Source organism: Ailuropoda melanoleuca, chromosome 5 (assembly GCF_002007445.2).
Source record: "Ailuropoda melanoleuca isolate Jingjing chromosome 5, ASM200744v2, whole genome shotgun sequence".
Lineage (NCBI taxonomy): Eukaryota > Metazoa > Chordata > Mammalia > Carnivora > Ursidae > Ailuropoda > Ailuropoda melanoleuca.
Window position 1 is genome coordinate 39380391 of NC_048222.1, and position 16647 is coordinate 39397037.

Consider the following 16647-nt stretch of genomic DNA (forward strand, 5'->3'; position numbering starts at 1 on the left):
TTGCCTTTTCACTGCCATTCTCTCAGGAGCATACAGTGGAGTTTCCGGAGGCTGTGTGCACGGTATTGAAACAGGCTGAATGCAAAAGTCAACATGCAAATCTTCTAATATATACATATATAACATGCAAATCTCCTATGAAGCCAGACTAACTTAAAGAGATTTGCAAAAGGGTAAAACAATGCCTTTCTACTCATTAATTTTTGTTGTGTTTTGGAAAATAGTTATTTTCCATAAAAATATGTTTCTTGAGAGAACATGAAATGGGTTCATTAATGTTATTTTTTAAAAAGATTTTTATTTATTTATTTATTTATTTATTTATTTATTTATTTATTTATTTAATTGAGAGAGAGAGAGTGCTTGCACATGTGTGTGAGGTGGGAGGGCACAGGGAGCGGGAGAGAATCTCAAGCAGGCTCCCTGCTACGTGAGGAGCCCAAAGCAGGGCTGGATCCCACAACCCCAAGGTCATGACCTGAGCCAAAATCAGGAGTGGGACGCTCAACTGACTGAGCCACCCAGGAGCCCCTAATGTTATTTTAAATAAATTAACAAATAGATATATTTTTAAAATTCCTTCTTTTTTATTCTGAATATGCCAAATATTGATAGATAGAACCCACCTGAGTAAAAGCTCTTTGGTATCCTCAATACTTTTAAAAGTGTAAAATGATTCTGAGCTGAGCACTTGGGAACAGCTGTTGTACATCATCAATTTTGACGACTGCTTAGTATCCCCTTATGTGGCTGTCCCTTAATTCTTTCCACATTTCCTTATCGATAGACCTGCAGGTTGCTTCCAATTTTCATTATTGTAAAAGAGCTGCACGAACCATCATGCACTTATGTAAAGTGAAAATCTACTGGATTCAGAGAAAACAGAAACCAACTGGTAGAGTGAGCCATCACTACCAGTCCCCTAGCAATCAAATTAAATACAATGTATCGCAAAATGTGAACAAATAAAGTTGAAAAGCTCTGTGTGCACTGGATATATGTGTATGTGTCCAGATACATTGTTCATCTCTATGCGGGGTCTCACACCCTGTAAAGAGTAACTTTTTCTCTTCTGTCCCTGAAGTGTTTACAAAATCTGATCCTATTCAAGACTAGCGCTACTGATAATATAAAACTCTTTGGTACCATTACAGAAACTGAGAAAAAGAGTTTAGAAACTTTTAAGCAATTTGAGAGAGAAATTTTATCTCTGTAGAAAATAAATTATTAAAAAAATGGAGTACTAAAAACTGTTTCAAACATTTTGGGTATATTTGAGAATATTCCTGTTGGATAGATCCCCAGAAGTGGAATTGCTCGGCCAGTGGATGTGCACATTTATATGTTAATAGTTAGTGCCAACTTACCTGTAAATTTGATGTAAATACATCAAATATACCAAGAATGTATTTGGGCACCTGCTCTCTTGCACGCTCGGCAATACCAAAGATAATTACTCTTTTAAATCTATTTTTAGATGACTAGTACTACTTTCATCTTCCGTGAATTGCTTATTCATATCCTTTGCCTGTTTTCCTACAGAGTTCTTTTGCTTTATTGATTTTTCTGGAACCCTTATCTACTTTAGACATGGATCTTTTATCCGTATCAGTTATGGGGTTTGCTTTCAAGCTTCCTTACATGTCTCACTGTAGTATAGAAGCTTTACCTTTCTAAAAAATTTGTTCTAATTTATTTATTTATTTATTTTTTTAAAGAAGAAAGCCTTTTTTATTTTTTTTAACTTTTTATTTTTTTTAAATTTATTTGGCAGAGATAGAGACAGCCAGCGAGAGAGGGAACACACAAGCAGGGGGAGCGGGAGAGGAAGAAGCAGGCTCATAGCGGAGGAGCCTGATGTGGGGCTCGATCCCATAACGCCGGGATCATGCCCTGAGCCGAAGGCAGACGCTTAACCGCTGTGCCACCCAGGCACCCCTGCTCTAATTTATTAATCATTTCTTTTATGGTTCTGGGATTCTTGTCTTGTTTAGAGAGCCTTTCCTCATTGCATGATTTTAAAAATACTCTCTTTTCCTGTAATATACTTGCAGCTTTCCTTTTTCTTTCCTTCTCTCCTTTTTAATTCTTTCTCTTTTCTTTTAATGTTTAGATCTTTAGCACATCTGGAATTAATTGTTACAGCGTGAGGTACTGGCTATTGACCTTTGTAAGCCACACAGTGGAGTATCTCAGGGTGCCGGCAATGGGCTTGAGCCCCCAAGGACCAACACACACGTGGCTGGGGACCTGCCGTGGCTGGAGATTAGCTGGTCCCCAAGGTAGACAGGGATCTGAGCCCATCTGGTTTGAGAGGGGAGACAAACTGTATTTCAGAATCCTTCCGAATGTGTTAGAGCTGCTGTGGGCATCTGTCGGCCAAGCCCATGAGCAGAGCTAGTAGATTTTTCCAAGAAAATACCCAAACATCTTTAACATGCTATGTGGTTCACGAGGAGGGTCCATGTCTACCATCCCACTCCATGCCAACATCACGCGTGTAGATGGAAGAGGATTCAGCGTCCTCGTTTTACCATTACAGGGAGATAAGGTGCAGAGAGGGTAAGTGCCATTCTTGAGACCACCTGCCTGGCAAGTGGCAGAGCCAACTAGAACCCAGACCTCCTGCCACCAAGCCCATGGCTCCTCAGACCTCTGTCCCTCGGGCTCTGTCCTCAGACCTCTCAGTGTCACTGCGGCTGTGTCCCCTTAGGTGGGAGGGAGGCTATGGCCTAAAGTCTTTCCCAAATCTGTGTTCTCCCACTGTGGGTAGGAGAGACTGGAAAAATCCATCCTCCACCACCAGCTGATGGTAGATTTCAAGAACTGAGGCTTCCTTCCGCCTGTGCCTCCTCCTCCCCTGGCGGTTTGGCGGAGGGTGGGAGTGGAGATGAGTCAGGCCGGGAAGGGAGAGCTCAGCCATAAACAAGCGAGACTGACAGCGAGAGCTTTCCCTGAGGCGCGTGACCTCCCACAGGCCTCCAGGGACTCTGCCTGAACACAGAGCTTCAAAATTTCATGATCTAGGCTTTGCAGATTTAATTTGTTATATTCACAAAGGCAGCCACAGAAGGGGGAAAACCTTTAGCTAGGAAGTGTGATGAGAGAGAAGGTAAATGATTTCCAGCCTTTCAGTGGAGAGCTCGCAATGTTTTTTTAATGAGCGTGTCATTTCTGCAGATGCCCCATGTGCCTACGGCTGGGTCTTCACCCCTCCCAGCTCCACACCAAAAAGGACAACCCAGGACACAGAACTGCGGAGCAGGACCTGGTCTTGGAGATCACCTGGAGATCAGGTGTTCTAATCCCGAGTGTTAATGGGAGCCCCACATACCCAAGGGGAAGTGACTTGTCCAAGTGCTTTAGGGAAGCGCTCTTCGGGGAAGTTTTGGGAACAGATCTCAGATCTCCTGGATCCTGGCCTGCACCTGTTCTGGTGGATCTCGGGAAAACCCTGGGGCGGGCATAGCCACCGGACCCATGATGAAACAGTACAAAAGCGGGGGCGCACAGAGAGAAACGGAGGCAGCAGTCCCGACAGTGACCGAGGAGGGCTTCTCCCTGCTCTGGCCAGCAGCCGGGACAGGGAGGTGCAGGTCCTACCTGCTGCAGGGGGATGACCAGGAAGGAGCCACCTCCCGCGCTCTCGGTGACGATGGCCAGGAAGCGGGCGTTGACGGCACAGAAGTGGTTATCGTGCACATTTTTGGTGATGGGGATACCGTCGAAGCAGTGCTCCCGGTTGGCCACCTTCCCGTAGACGTTTCGGAACTTGGAGCTGCGGTACTGTGGACGCCAGGACATCTGTGAGGGACCAGGAGAGACAAGGGTCAGGCAGGTCACCACTTCTGGAAGGGCCTGGGCTGGGCAAGGGAGGGAAGGAAGTGGAGAGAGGCGAAGAAGCCTCTAAGAATGCAGGGCCCTCTGTGTGCCAGGCCCTGTGCTAGAGGACTTACTCTCTTAATAAAGTCCTACGACAGCCAAGACTGGCATGAGGGCACTCATACGTTTCCTGCCCTTGGTACGCACTCCTATCCCATCTTCCAGAAAAGATGTAAGGTCCTTTCACTTCCTAGGGACATGGCATGTGACAGAGCAGACCATCTCCCCAGCAACACTTATGGGCTGCCTCCTGCCTCTCAAAGGCTGTGCTCAATTCAGTATGGGAGATACAGACAGAGGGGGCTTGGTTGCCACAAAGACAAAGGAGGGAGATGTCCCCCTTTATGTGCAAAGAGACAAACGACCATACATTATCATCCCCTCCTCTGATCTTCTCTAGAGCTTCTAATCCACAAACGCACCCTCAGAAATCTCTCAGTCCTATCTATCATCATCATCTTCATCATCACCAGGCACAGAGAGGTTAGGTGACTTGTCCAAGGTCACACAGCTAGTAAGTAGAGCCCTGAACACAGGTCTCCCGACTGGAAATCTGAGACTCTTTCCTATGCCAGAATACCCTTTGGAGCAATGTTTCTCGCTGTGTGGTCTAAGGATCACCTGTATCAAAATCATCTGAGCCTCGGACATTGTGAGAAATGCTGATCCTTGAGTTCCAGTCCCGACCTACTGAACCCAACAGTTGGGGGATGGGGCCAGAAATTAGCATTTTTTTTTTAAAGATTTTATTTATTTATTCGACAGAGATAGAGATAGCAAGCGAGAGAGGGAACACAAGCAGGGGGAGTGGGAGAGGAAGAAGCAGGCTCATAGCAGAAGAGCCTGACGTGGGGCTCGATCCCACAACGCCGGGATCACGCCCTGAGCGGAAGGCAGACGCTTAACCGCTGTGCCACCCAGGCACCCCAGAAATTAGCATTTTAATTCAGCTTTTCCCCCACCTAAGGAAACGCCCAATGCAGCAGAAGCACATTGAAGTTTGAGAACCCAACCCCCTCTCTACCCGCCACTGACAACACAGGCTCCAACCAAGCAACCAGCTGGCCCCTACTGCATGCGTGTCCCATGCCGTGTAGCCGAGAACACAGATGTGCACAAGGGGGAACTGGAGGACCAATTGGGCAGCCCACGATGGAGTCCAGCTTCACTACAGGTTGGACCCTCCTAGGGGGAAGCCCTACAAATGGTCATCTTCACAGACGGAACCCGAATAGATTTAGACATGCCTCCAAGTGCAACAGGCCCCTCGCAAGTACCCAGCCAGGGCCTGGCATACAGCTAGCGCTCAACAGGCCTTTGTAAATAAGTATACTGCTGTCCTGACTTTGCCATGATCAATGTCTCCCCTTCCTGCCAACTCTCCTGTTGTCTCCCACCGTCTCGGGACAGGAGGAGGCAAGGGTGATTTCCCTACAGGAAATTTCCACAGGAAGGAAAACCAAAAGGAAGCACCACCAAGGAATCAGGACACCAACTCTGGGAATCTGAAAACAACACTTTGCATTTGATTTAAATAAAGTCAAGAGCCCGGCTGCAAAGTTCTCTTCATTGAAGGAAAGAGTTCAGATCCAGTAAGGAGATTCTCAGGGAGGGTTTCTCACCTGCAGGCAAATCCTCTTGCCCCCCCACTGCCCTGGGGGGGGCCCCCAACCCCCACCTTCTCCACTGCCTGGGTCACTGTGCACCCTGTGGGGGGCGTTCTCCCTGCTCTCCCTGCCACTCCTCCCTCCCTCCCCGGATCGGCCCATGCTGCCACCCACTCCAATCGGCCTGCTCTGGTCCCCGCCCAGGTCCGCCAGGACTGTTCAGGACAAAGTCCTGCAGGACACCGATGGGAGCCCGGTGGGCACTGCTGGCTGCAGGACCTCAGGCAAGCCCCTTGCACTCTCAGGATGTCAACTCCGCATAGGGATTACATCGGAGATGCTCAGGGTGGGGTCCCAGGCGCTCACTCGCAATCCTCTTACACGGTACAGAGATGAAGTGTGTAATTTTAGCAGTTACGTGTTTATTTTAATTTGCATTAGATATAATAGAACTTGCATGCCATATCCATGATTTCACAGATATTACTGCTAATAAGGCTAAGCTAAAAAATAATTAATCAATTAAAAAAAACAGTATGAAAAATATAGCATAGACCTGGCAAAAATTCAATCTGATATGGGAGTGCTAGGAATTGCTGTGTCCCTTCCAGGTAGAACATTCTAGATTCCACAGTTCCCACGAAAGAGAAAGAAAGAGAAATCGCACCTCCTGTTCCTTGCTGGTGCATTCCCGTTAGAACGCCTTCACCCCTCTTCTCTGCCCATCCCACCCTTAGCCTCCAGGGCCCGATTCAACTTAGACTCCATAGGCCCACACTCCTCAGAGCCCCTGGACAGCCAGCACCTCTTCCTCTGGGACTGGTCTTCTCTGTGTCACGGGCTCTCTCTTCCCAGGAAGACAGTCTCAGCTCTGTGATGGCAGGTGTTGACCCCAGGGCCTCCGAGCCGACTGCAGACTGGTCTCTGCTCTTCCCAGGACATGAGTCTCAGATGCCATGGGGAGAACTGCTGGGCACCTGGCACCTGACAGGTCCAGCCCCTCCCCAAAGGGAGCCCCCCGCCCCCAACAGTGTCATGGTGTCTGTGAGGGGAAGGGTAACAAGAACCAGACTGGAAGCCACACAGCCCAGATGCAGTGCCATCTTTGCTCCTGCCTAGCTGTGTGACTTGGGCAAACCACTTAACCTCTCTTTGCTACCTCTGTCTGCTCTTACATAAAGGAGGCTAATAACCCCCACTGCCTCCAAGAGTGCAGAGGAGTCAATGCCAAGATCCTGTGACGTGCATAGCACAGGCCTGGCACCCCTCTGAGGCTCACTCCACAGAGCAGAATGAGAGGCAGGAGAGGAAGGGCTGGGCTCTGTGCAACCCCCCACCTCCACGCCCTGCTTATTCTGAATACCCCAGAGCCCTGCAGGGCCAAGGGTGGGGCCTGCACCCAGGTCCTCGGGGCCCCCAGCCTGGGTCTGCCATGGCTGAGGGGAATCCTCACGGGCCTGCTGAGAAATGCCTAGTTCCAGAGCTCCGGTGACACTGAAACCAGCTGACCTGACAGGCTCTCCGGAACCCTCCCCATGACACCCATGTTTCCCTGGGTGGCGCCCACAGGTGCTGGTTATACCTGGGTCTATTTTCCCATCTGACTTCACCCCTTCCTCCTCCATCTCTCCTCCACTCTTTCCCTACTCTCTCCCCCCCTTTCTGCACTGTCCCCCTCTCTGCCCTTTCCTCTCCCCCATCTCCCCACAGCCCCATTCCTCAGGGTGTCTGTACGCAAAGCAGCCTTTGTGGTCAAGGTTCCTGGTGGGTGCACCTGTATTCTCCTTGAACATATCCCACTAGTGCCCCTCACAGCCCAGCATCCTGGGGAGCCTGAGCCTGGCCCTCGGGCTTGGGGCTTGCACTCAGCAGGCCTGTTCTTCCAATGAGCCTGCCTCCTGGGGCTGGGTCCCAGCAGGCCCTAGAATGATGCCAGCCTGCTTCCTGGGAAAAACGGAGAGTGTCTTTCCAAGGGTTTTGTTCTCAGCACGCCCGCTGCTGGTGGTTCCCCCCTGGCTGGTAGGCCGGGGCTGGATCTCTCAGATGGGCCTTCGGAAGGGCCCTGGCCGATCGCGTCCTCATCACTGCGTCTGCAGCCTCACCCCACACGAGTCCACAGCAAGTGCACAGCCAGGGCTGGACCCTGGGTTTCCACTCCCCACTCTGACTCCTGCTAACCTTGGAAAAGACCCTTCGCCTCTCTGAGCATCAGGTGTTCCATTTCTAAAATGGGATTGCAAGTCCCATTCACGATACCACAGCTGCTCCCATGGATCCGGGCTGTTGAGGGGTGTCCAGGAAAGCGCTGGCCCAGATCCTGCTTTCAGATCCGGAGATGCTAAAACCCGTACTTGACACGTTCACGGTAGTTGGCCAGTCGCTTGGTGGCAGACTGCGGAACGGAAGTGCAATGGGAATGGGAGGTCAGGAAAGGGGGGGATCAGGGTCGGCTTCATGGGGGTGGGGGCCATCCGCCTGTACCAGGCACCCAGAGAGCACGGGGCTGCACACAATCTCCTTGGGGGGTCTCCAGCTGTACTTGTACCGGGTGGGAAACACCCAGCCCAACTTCAGATCATTAGTGAGCACAGGGGCCGACTTGAACCTGTTCTCTCTGACTCCACAGTCCAGATCAGCTTTTCTCAAACCTTTTATTATGAAAGATTTCAATACAGAAAAATAGTTGGGGAATGGTAAAATAACCACCCAGCACCTAGGTTATTATTAACATTTTGCCATGTTTCTTTTTCTCTCCCTCTGTGTGTGTGTGCACGTGCACACATGTATGTGTCTCTTTTTTTCTTTTGTGGAATCATTTGAAAGGAGGTTGCACACGTGACTCTTGTCCCCTTATTATATCTGCATGCATTTCCTACAAAGGAGGACAATTTCCTACACGAGCATATTACCATTATCACGTCTAAGAAAATTAACGATTCCTCGATCCCATCGAGGACCCAGCCTGTACTCAAAATGTTCCAAAACACCTTTTACAACTCCTCCATGTTGCGAACAACCGGGATGGGAGCCACGCTGCTCCCACGGGTTTCATCCGGTAGTGATCTCTCTTCTGCCTCCTTTCAATCTAGAACATTCCCAACACCTTTTGTTTTGTTTTGTTTTCTTTCTTCCCCCCCCTTTTTTTTTGGTGGTATTGACTCTTTGAACACACCAAGTCAGCTGTGTGATAAGACATTCCAGCGATCTGTCTCATGTTGCTTTATGACAGCTTCAAAGTCATTCCTGTCTTCCCTGTAAACTTTAGGAATCAGGTGTAAAGCTTTGGTTCGATCCAGGTGAAAGACGGCCCTGTTATTCATCACTCGGCTTTGGTGGGGGGAGGATGGAGAGGAGAAGGCAGAGAGAAGGAGTCACACGCACCTGGTCCGACTGGTGGCAGGGAGGGACCAGCTAGGTGCGCCGAGGGTCTGTTCTGGAGGGCGGTGGACAGAAGGCTGGAGGGCCTGGGAGGCCGGATCAGGCACCGACACACACTGTGGACCAAAGCAGGGTGACCGCGGGCCCCGGAGGGCTGACCTTTCCACCCGCAGTTCCCAAGGGGTTGACTTCACTCTGAGGTCAGCTGGCTGCGTGTGCAGGCAGGGAACAGAAAGCATTCCTCTGTCTTCGGCCAGAGGAGGAGACCGTGCTGAGGCGGGGATGGAGATGCTGTCCAGACCACAAAGGGAAGTCAGTGTGGCAGCCAAGAGATGACCTAGAACCTGGCCCTTTGTCTTTTCCCCCGTGCCCCCAAGCACAGCCTCGATCCTGGTGGGTTGCCCCAGCTCATTCTCGTGAGGGCGGGACACAAACTCTCTCTGAAGCTTTCAGGAGCGATCAGCACAGACTGAGACCCAGTTGAACTCCCTACAAGGGAGGACTTTCTTAATGGTTAATGCCGCTTGAGGTGGGAAAGGAAGCTGCCTTGAGAGGTAATGAGCTTCCCATCCCTGGAGGGGTTTAAGATTCTGGTGGATGACCTCTGATCAGGGTGGTGTGGAATAATGGATGGGACCAGCCGGTCTTCCGGCCCCAAGATGAGATCTAGAGCTCCTCTATGAAAGGCATTGTGTTGTAATAGAAAGGGGCGCAGGGGTCAGAGTGCCCAGCGGGGTCCTAGTTCTGTCGCCCTGGCCAGGGCCCTTCCTCTTTTGTAAAACAAGGAGCCTGATGCCGTGCCAGCGGGGCTGCTGTGAGCCTGAATGACAACCACTCTTGTGGCAACTGCCATCCCCCCCAGGGAGTCCCAAGGGCTGGTTAGTGCTACTTATTCTAAGCTTCAGGTGCGTGTTTTCTCTCTCCTGTTACTAGCTTCTGAGTTAGTCCGATCATCCAAGCCCTTCTATGCACCCCACCCCAGGCCTGGTCCTGGACTCCTGTCTAGCAGGACCCTCCCAGTGACTCCGGTTGAATAAACTCTCAGGATGGCGGCAGGGCACGAGCCGAGGTCAGGCACAACTGCCTGGCTCCCCGATGGGACACGGCGGAGTCTCACCCCAGGGCTGTGACTTCAGCTTACTGAAGTTTCGAGTTTCTTTCTCAAGCTCATGTCCCACTCCTGCCCACAGGAGGGTCTGCTCCTTACTCTCCCCCACTAGTGCTTCTGGGTCCACGCCCTTCCACGCAGTGTTTGTCCTAGAAGTCATGCAGCTCCATGTCCCCTGGGCTCCTTGTCACCGGGAGGCCCCGGCCTCTGAATTCAGTACAGCTCTCAGGAGAGGGCTTAGGGAGTCCCTTGCTGCGGATGGCACTGGATCAGCAAGGGGACCAGTGTCTGCAGAACCGCCCCAAGAAATCCACCCATGCTGTAGCCATGACCCAGTCTAGACACCACCTCGTTTGCCTCCCTCCGCCCCAGCTGACCAATGCGCAGAGCTGGACAGATACTATAACCTCACTGAAATATACATACGTGATTAATTGGAGGCTCAGAGGTGTGAAGAGACTAGCCCCAAGTCACAAGCTATGAACGTGTCGGAGCCAAGACCAGCCAAGAACTTTGGACTCTTCGTCTGCTGTTCTTTCCGATATAATACACATCTTCTCTGCCTTTGGCTTCTCCCTAAACTTCTATCCCTTCACACTTGCTCCATATAATACAGGGCATTATACAAAAGTGTCAAGAAACTACCTAGACAGAGTTTGGGAGTCAGGAAGAATCCACAGGTCACTATCTTGTTATTGGTTAGCTGTGTGACTTTAGACTAGTTACTCAACCTCTCTGAGCATTAGTTCATCTACCCATAAAATGCAAACGTCCCCCCAGCTCACTGGATGGAATGAAGCGACCAAATCCAAGTACCCGGCAAGGTGTCTGGGCAAGGATGTGTGCTTGTCCTGTCAGGGAGGGGCTCTGACCTCGATCGAGTGTTTACTTGGGGGAGGCCAGGATCTGCCAGGAGCAGGAGGGGGCTGGGCTGGGCGGAGGGTCAGGAGGAGGGAGGGAGAGACTCTGGCCTCCAGATGTGCGCAGCTGCTGGGCCGGCTCCCTGGCGGCCTCTGCCCGGGCCCAGCGCCATCCTGGTCTCCCTCTGAGAGGGGGAGGGCCCGGAAGGAAGCAGCATTCATTTCGCAGCTGAATGGCCCTTATAGCCTCTTAAGAAATGGAGGCTGCCTTTTTTCTCCTCTGAGATAATCACTGTGTACACTCCACATGGAAGCAAATTGTATCCTGTCCTCCGATCCTAAAGATGATTTATGGTGGCCAGCGGGTGCATTTTTCAGACGATGATGACTAAAATTCAGTCCTTTAACTGCAACACAGAAACGTACCAGGGCAGGGTTTTTTTTTTTTCTTGTTTCTGACTCAGGTGAGCGGGGAGCTCATGGATACCTCCTGGGGGGACAGCTGTCAGCCAGGGAGCCCAGGAGCCCTCTGGGATCCGCACTGGCAGCTGCCAGGTGACCCACTGGGATCCGTGGGACAGCCACTTTCTGTCCACGCGCTGCCAGAGGAAGGCTGACCGTTTCCATCTTGTGGGGATGGCCCGCTGCGCGGTGTGGGTCAAGCCACCTTCCTTCCCCCAACCCCCACTGGCTTGGTGTCCTCTTCGGTACAACCTGGGCTTCACCCGCACCTCTGTCCCAAATCTCCGAGACGATGGGACAGGAGAACACGGGGGCAGATGCTTCGCAAATGGTGTGCCGCTGTAACAAGGACAGGCCTTTTAGCACTATTCTCGCCTCACTCGACCACAATGATCGGGGTCCCCGAGCGACAGCCGGTCACGTGGCCCTCGTCCGTCTCTGTGCCCAGGGCTGGACAGACACACGGGAGGGACCCAACTCATGTTCCCAAACTGAAGGGGGCAGAAGTGACTGCTGCTCGGGGTCCTGAGAAGCGCACCAGGCTGGGCGGTCGTACTGACCTGCTCTAGGCCTCCGTTTCCTTCTCTGTGAAATGAGGGGCTAGGGTCCTTTTCCTCTTTCAGCGCGGGTGCCCTTTCTCTCAACAGAGCACTACTCAGACCTCCAAAGGTACACAGGCAAAGCTGGAGAGGCTTGAGTTCGTGTCGAGAAGCCAGCTGGGAGCACGTTCATGCAGTGGTCTGCGACCACACTGTGGAACCCTGGGCCCCTGGGGAACCCAGTTTGAGAAATTCTAGTATGAGGAAAATGCCAGAAACCTGCACGTGCTGGGGGCTATCAAGCAATCCCTCCTTCTGCCACAGGAGTGGTTTGGGCCAAACAGATCCCCACCCAGTTCTGCCACTTTGTGGTCTAGCCCGGGACGCCGGGTTCTCACTGGCTTTCAGGACTCCTGAGAAGATGCTGTGGCCATTCGAGCATTTACCAGCATGGAGAGGTTGGACCGTACATGTTTTCTCTGACCCACTCTCTGACTGCTGGATCCGCCGGGTTTGGGCTTCCAGAGAGTTCCTTAGGGCCCGTCCCTGAATCCTCTGCTCCCCAAGGCACTACCCAATGTCAGCAGGGGTGCAGGAGGCCGGAGGGTGACTCACTGACCCTGTCCCACCTTTAGGTCGGAGCTCCCAGGTCCCAGCACAGCCGTGGTCAGGTGACCCACGTTCGCACCCTGGCTCCACCCCAACCTGGGACGAGGCCCCGAACCCGTCTGAGAGCCGGTTCCCTTTGTCCGTGGTGTGACCTGCTCAGGAAGATGCTGTTTCTCTTCCTTGCAATGCTTTTCTCACTTCCTGCAGGTCTTTTCTCAAGGGTGGTCTCTCAGTGAGACCTTCCCCAGGCACGTGTCATTATCAACCACACGACGCATTTGACGCGTCTGGTTGTGTCTGTCCAGGGGCAGGGATTTCTGTCTCTCCTGTTCACTGTGGAGTCAGCAATGCCTAAAACCGTGCTTGGTACACGGCAGAGACTCAAAGCATGTACCTGCCAGGGGGTCTGGGGCAGGGGCGTGCTGGTAAATGGTTACCAACCAGCTCGCCGAGGGCGGGGGCGTCCTGGTTGGTAGTATTTACCAGTTTCTGCGGTATAAATGCTCCCACCGTGATGGTGGCATCACTAAATGTGTAGCTGGCCCGGAATTACACAGCAGTGGAAATCAGGTGACGGCAAACAAGGTAGAGGCCACAAGGCAGACAGACCGATGGACAGATGGTGCAAGGCTCCGTATGCTGTGGGATGCTGACCCCTTCCCTCAGTACAGTGTCTCTGAGACCCCCTGGTCTGGTGAGTCCCTAACCTGACTACACACGGAAATCATCTGAGGGGCGCGTTACGAAGGCGCATACCTTTGGACGCCAGCTTTTGACGCCATCTGCCCTGGCCCCTGTACCCAGGAGTAGGCCAAAGAGGCACGTGGTAGCTACTAGCTACCTGGGAAGGATGAATTAAAATAAAATCAAATTAAAACTTCAGTTCCTTAGTCAGACTAACCACATTCCGAGTGCTCACTAGCCCTATGCGGCTAGGGGCTGCCATATTGAGTGGTACAGATCACAGAGCATTTTCATCCCCACAAAAAAATTCTATTGGACAACACCGGTGGACTATCAATTCTAGAAGAGACTAATCAGACTGAATCTCCATCCCCCACTAGCTCCTGGCCAGGATGCCAGGGGACCAAGCAAGGCCAAGATGTGGAGTCACCCCCAATGATTTTCTCTCCACCCCCAGCAAACGTGGAAGGCCTGGGTTCCAGGCCAGCGCCCCCACCGATTCCCAGAGCCTCTTGCACAAGCCTTTCTCGGCCATGAAATGGGATCCCTCCCAGCTCTGTCCTGTCTCCCTTATGCTATCAGAGCACATCAAAGTGGGAACGAACGTGGTTGGGATGGCATCTTCTCAACAGCCCGCAGATGGGAGGCTCCAGCTCCGACTCCCAAGGATGCTGCTCACTGCCCGTCACCCAATGCAAGCCCAGCCAGACACGAAGTCTATTCCTGGAGCAGGCTTCCGCCCTGAATCCCTGCAGTCTTTCCTGTTCTGTGGAGCAGGACTGGACACGTGAGGGGAAGGCTGCCGGCCTGCGCTGCTCCGAGTTTCTCAGGAGAGCTTCCCACCTCCCCCAAGATGGCTCCCGAGTTGGGCAGTCTTTCCCAAAGCCCCCAGGTTCTGTGCCGTGCTCTCCCTTTCCTGGCTCAGCACACTCATAACAATAGCCAATGTTTAAGTGCTTGCTGTGAGCCAAGCGTTTTATGTTCATTACAACCTGTAATCCTGATAATAACCCTAGGAAAAGATACAGCAAGACTCCCCAAGGACAGATGCACCCGGGCTTCTAAGGTCACGTGAGTGGAGGGGCTGGATCTGAACTCAGGTCTGATACCTGGGCTCTACATTACATCTTTGCTCCGCAATCATGCTGGATGTTATTGAGGGCAGGGACTAGGTCTCAGTCTCCCTCATTTTTCCAGGGCTTACCATTAGGCTGAATACAGTATTGTGACATGTTTAGTAAATGCACAAATGAGGGAAGGGATGAGGACAGGAATCAGGAAGAGGGACCCCGTCACTTCCCGCTCAAAGCTTCCAAAAGCCCCCTTGGCTCTCCCAGATCACAAACCTTGCCCATCCCCTTCTGGAGAGATGCAGGATTGGCTCCCAACTGGTAAGATGCGACCTGGGCAGAAAGCCAGGAGAAGGCAATGTCTGTCTCTCCAGGGGCCCTTTTCCTACATGTGGGTGCTGACCCTAAAAGGCTTTCATGGAACCCACCATAGCCTGTCAGAGCAGAAACGCACGCTTGGGTCCACTAAAATCCAGCCTCTCATTTCGTAGATGAAGGCCAAGAAAGGGGAAGTGATTTGTCCAAGGTCACACAGCAAGGTTATGTGATGACAATTTCGCACACCAAGACTCCTGTTGGTGCGGGGTGAGAAGGGATGAAAGGGTGGGGGCGTATGAAACATGGAGCTGCTCATTTCCTCAACAGGCAGGCCCAGTGGGAGGGTCTGGGGTGGGCAGGCTCTGCTCAGAGAAGCGCCCACCCACCACTGGGGTTCTGAGCTCTATATTCCTCTGCCCAGTGAGGGAGGAGCCCTGGAGCTCAAAGCATAGGCCCAACAGATGGTTTCTATTTGCAGCCACTGAGCCCGGTCTGTGCCAGACTTCTGACCTATTTTGAGGAACTGAGGGCCCCACTGGCTCAGGGATGGCCTCCCACTCACACCCCTTAACCCACAGTTTGGCAGGGGATCAGATGGGTGGTTCAAGGCCAGTGGAGATGGGGAGTAGAGGAGGAAAACCTTTGAAAATGAGTCTGAGGTGGACGTCTGCAACCCTGAACTCCAGAGAAGGGATCCTCAGAGGGGGAGCCCCAGGCCACCTGTCTCAGGGTCATTGGGGGTGTCTGTGGAAATTCACGTGCTTGGGCTCCGCTTCTGGCCTGGAGGATCGCGCTGTCTGGGAGTGGACCCGGGATTCTGCATTTGAACCGAGCTCCCCAGGTGATTTCCTGCTCTTCAGTGTACTGTCTGTGGGCCAACAGCCCCGGCAGCCTCTGGGAGCTGATCAGAAGTGCGGAATCCCAGGCCCCACTCAGGCCTGAAGCAGAATCCAGTTTTGCAAGATCCCAGGTGATTTGCAGGAATGTTAAAGTTGAGAGACAGTGCTTCAGTTCAGCGGTTCCCAAACTGGAAAGAGGGCTTGGTAAAGCACAGAACACTGGGCCCCACCTCCAGAGTATCTGATTCAAGAAGTCCAGGGTGGGTGGGGGCCCAAGACTCTGCATTTCTAACAAGCTGCCCGGGGATCTGGGGGGACATAAGTCCTCGAGCTGTGGTGCAAGGAGCACTGCGCCCTCTGAAGCCCTAGTTCTGTGACCTTCCATAAATCCCTTTGCTTTGCTGGGTCTCAGTTTCTCCATCTGTGAAATGGGTAGAATTCATACCTTTTTGCTAGGATAGTTGTGAGGTCCCCGTGAAATAGTGATGTGTGGGGAGTGCTGTGTGAACTACTATACAAAAGTTATTATATAAATTCATTCGTTCCTCAAAAAGTACTTGCAGTAATCTCATTTGCCCTTGACAGCCGACCCGCTGTAGGGCGGGTCAATCAAAGAGCTGGCCTAACATGTTCCTTGAGGGCTTTACTTTGCATTCCTGGACTATGGAGCTACAAGACCGGGCATGCAGTAAGTGCTTAATAAGAGCTGGCAGAATTCCACCCAAGACCTCTGGTTCTCAGCCTCATTCTCTTTTCCCCGCAATCTCTACTTCTCACACCCTCCTCTGTGGCCCTCTGGTCTCTTGCTAGGGGACACTAAGCAACTTTTTTTTTTTTGAAGGTTGTTTGGTAGGTAAGGCTAAAGGCTGGGTTGGGGAGACCCTCCAGGTTCTTCTCCTGTGAAATGTCTTGCCCGATGCTTAGGATGATTGGGGATCCCATATGCAGGCCACCGGGTCTAGCCCCTCATCCCAGGGCTCCTTCCCCGTGGCGGGATCTGCCCATCCAGGGGTCCCCAAGCGGCGCACTTCAGGGCGCAGACGTGTGTGGTCAGACCTCGCAGGGTGGATACCGCTCCTGTCACGGAGACCTCCTAAAACAATGCCGGGAAGCGGGCATTCCGAGCCGCCTGTGGGGCAGAGTCCCACGAGCTTTCCTTGGGGCCGGCCGACGAGCCCTTCCACCTGTTGGTCCCTGTGGCCAGGGTTCCTAGGACCACCTACCTCAGAGAACAAGACCTTGGTTCCCTGTCACCTACCTCAGAGAACAAGACAAAGACGGGCTGATAAAC

At 52.3% G+C, this 16647-nt stretch overlaps 1 protein-coding gene across 4 annotated transcripts in view; it reads right to left on the reverse strand.

The window, feature by feature from the left end:
* CORO2B (coronin 2B) overlaps positions 1 to 16647 on the reverse strand; it is a 128748-nt gene that overhangs the window by 58336 nt on the left and 53765 nt on the right. For 2 of the 4 annotated variants that reach the window (XM_034660767.1, XM_019801162.2), the window contains exon 2: positions 3604 to 3804. In XM_034660767.1, the coding sequence (XP_034516658.1) occupies positions 3604 to 3804 (201 nt within the window). Of the gene's footprint in view, positions 1 to 3603; positions 3805 to 7667; positions 7690 to 8870; positions 9224 to 16647 lie in introns of those variants that run through there. The other 2 variants (XM_019801160.2, XM_034660768.1) reach the window with 2 other exon arrangements.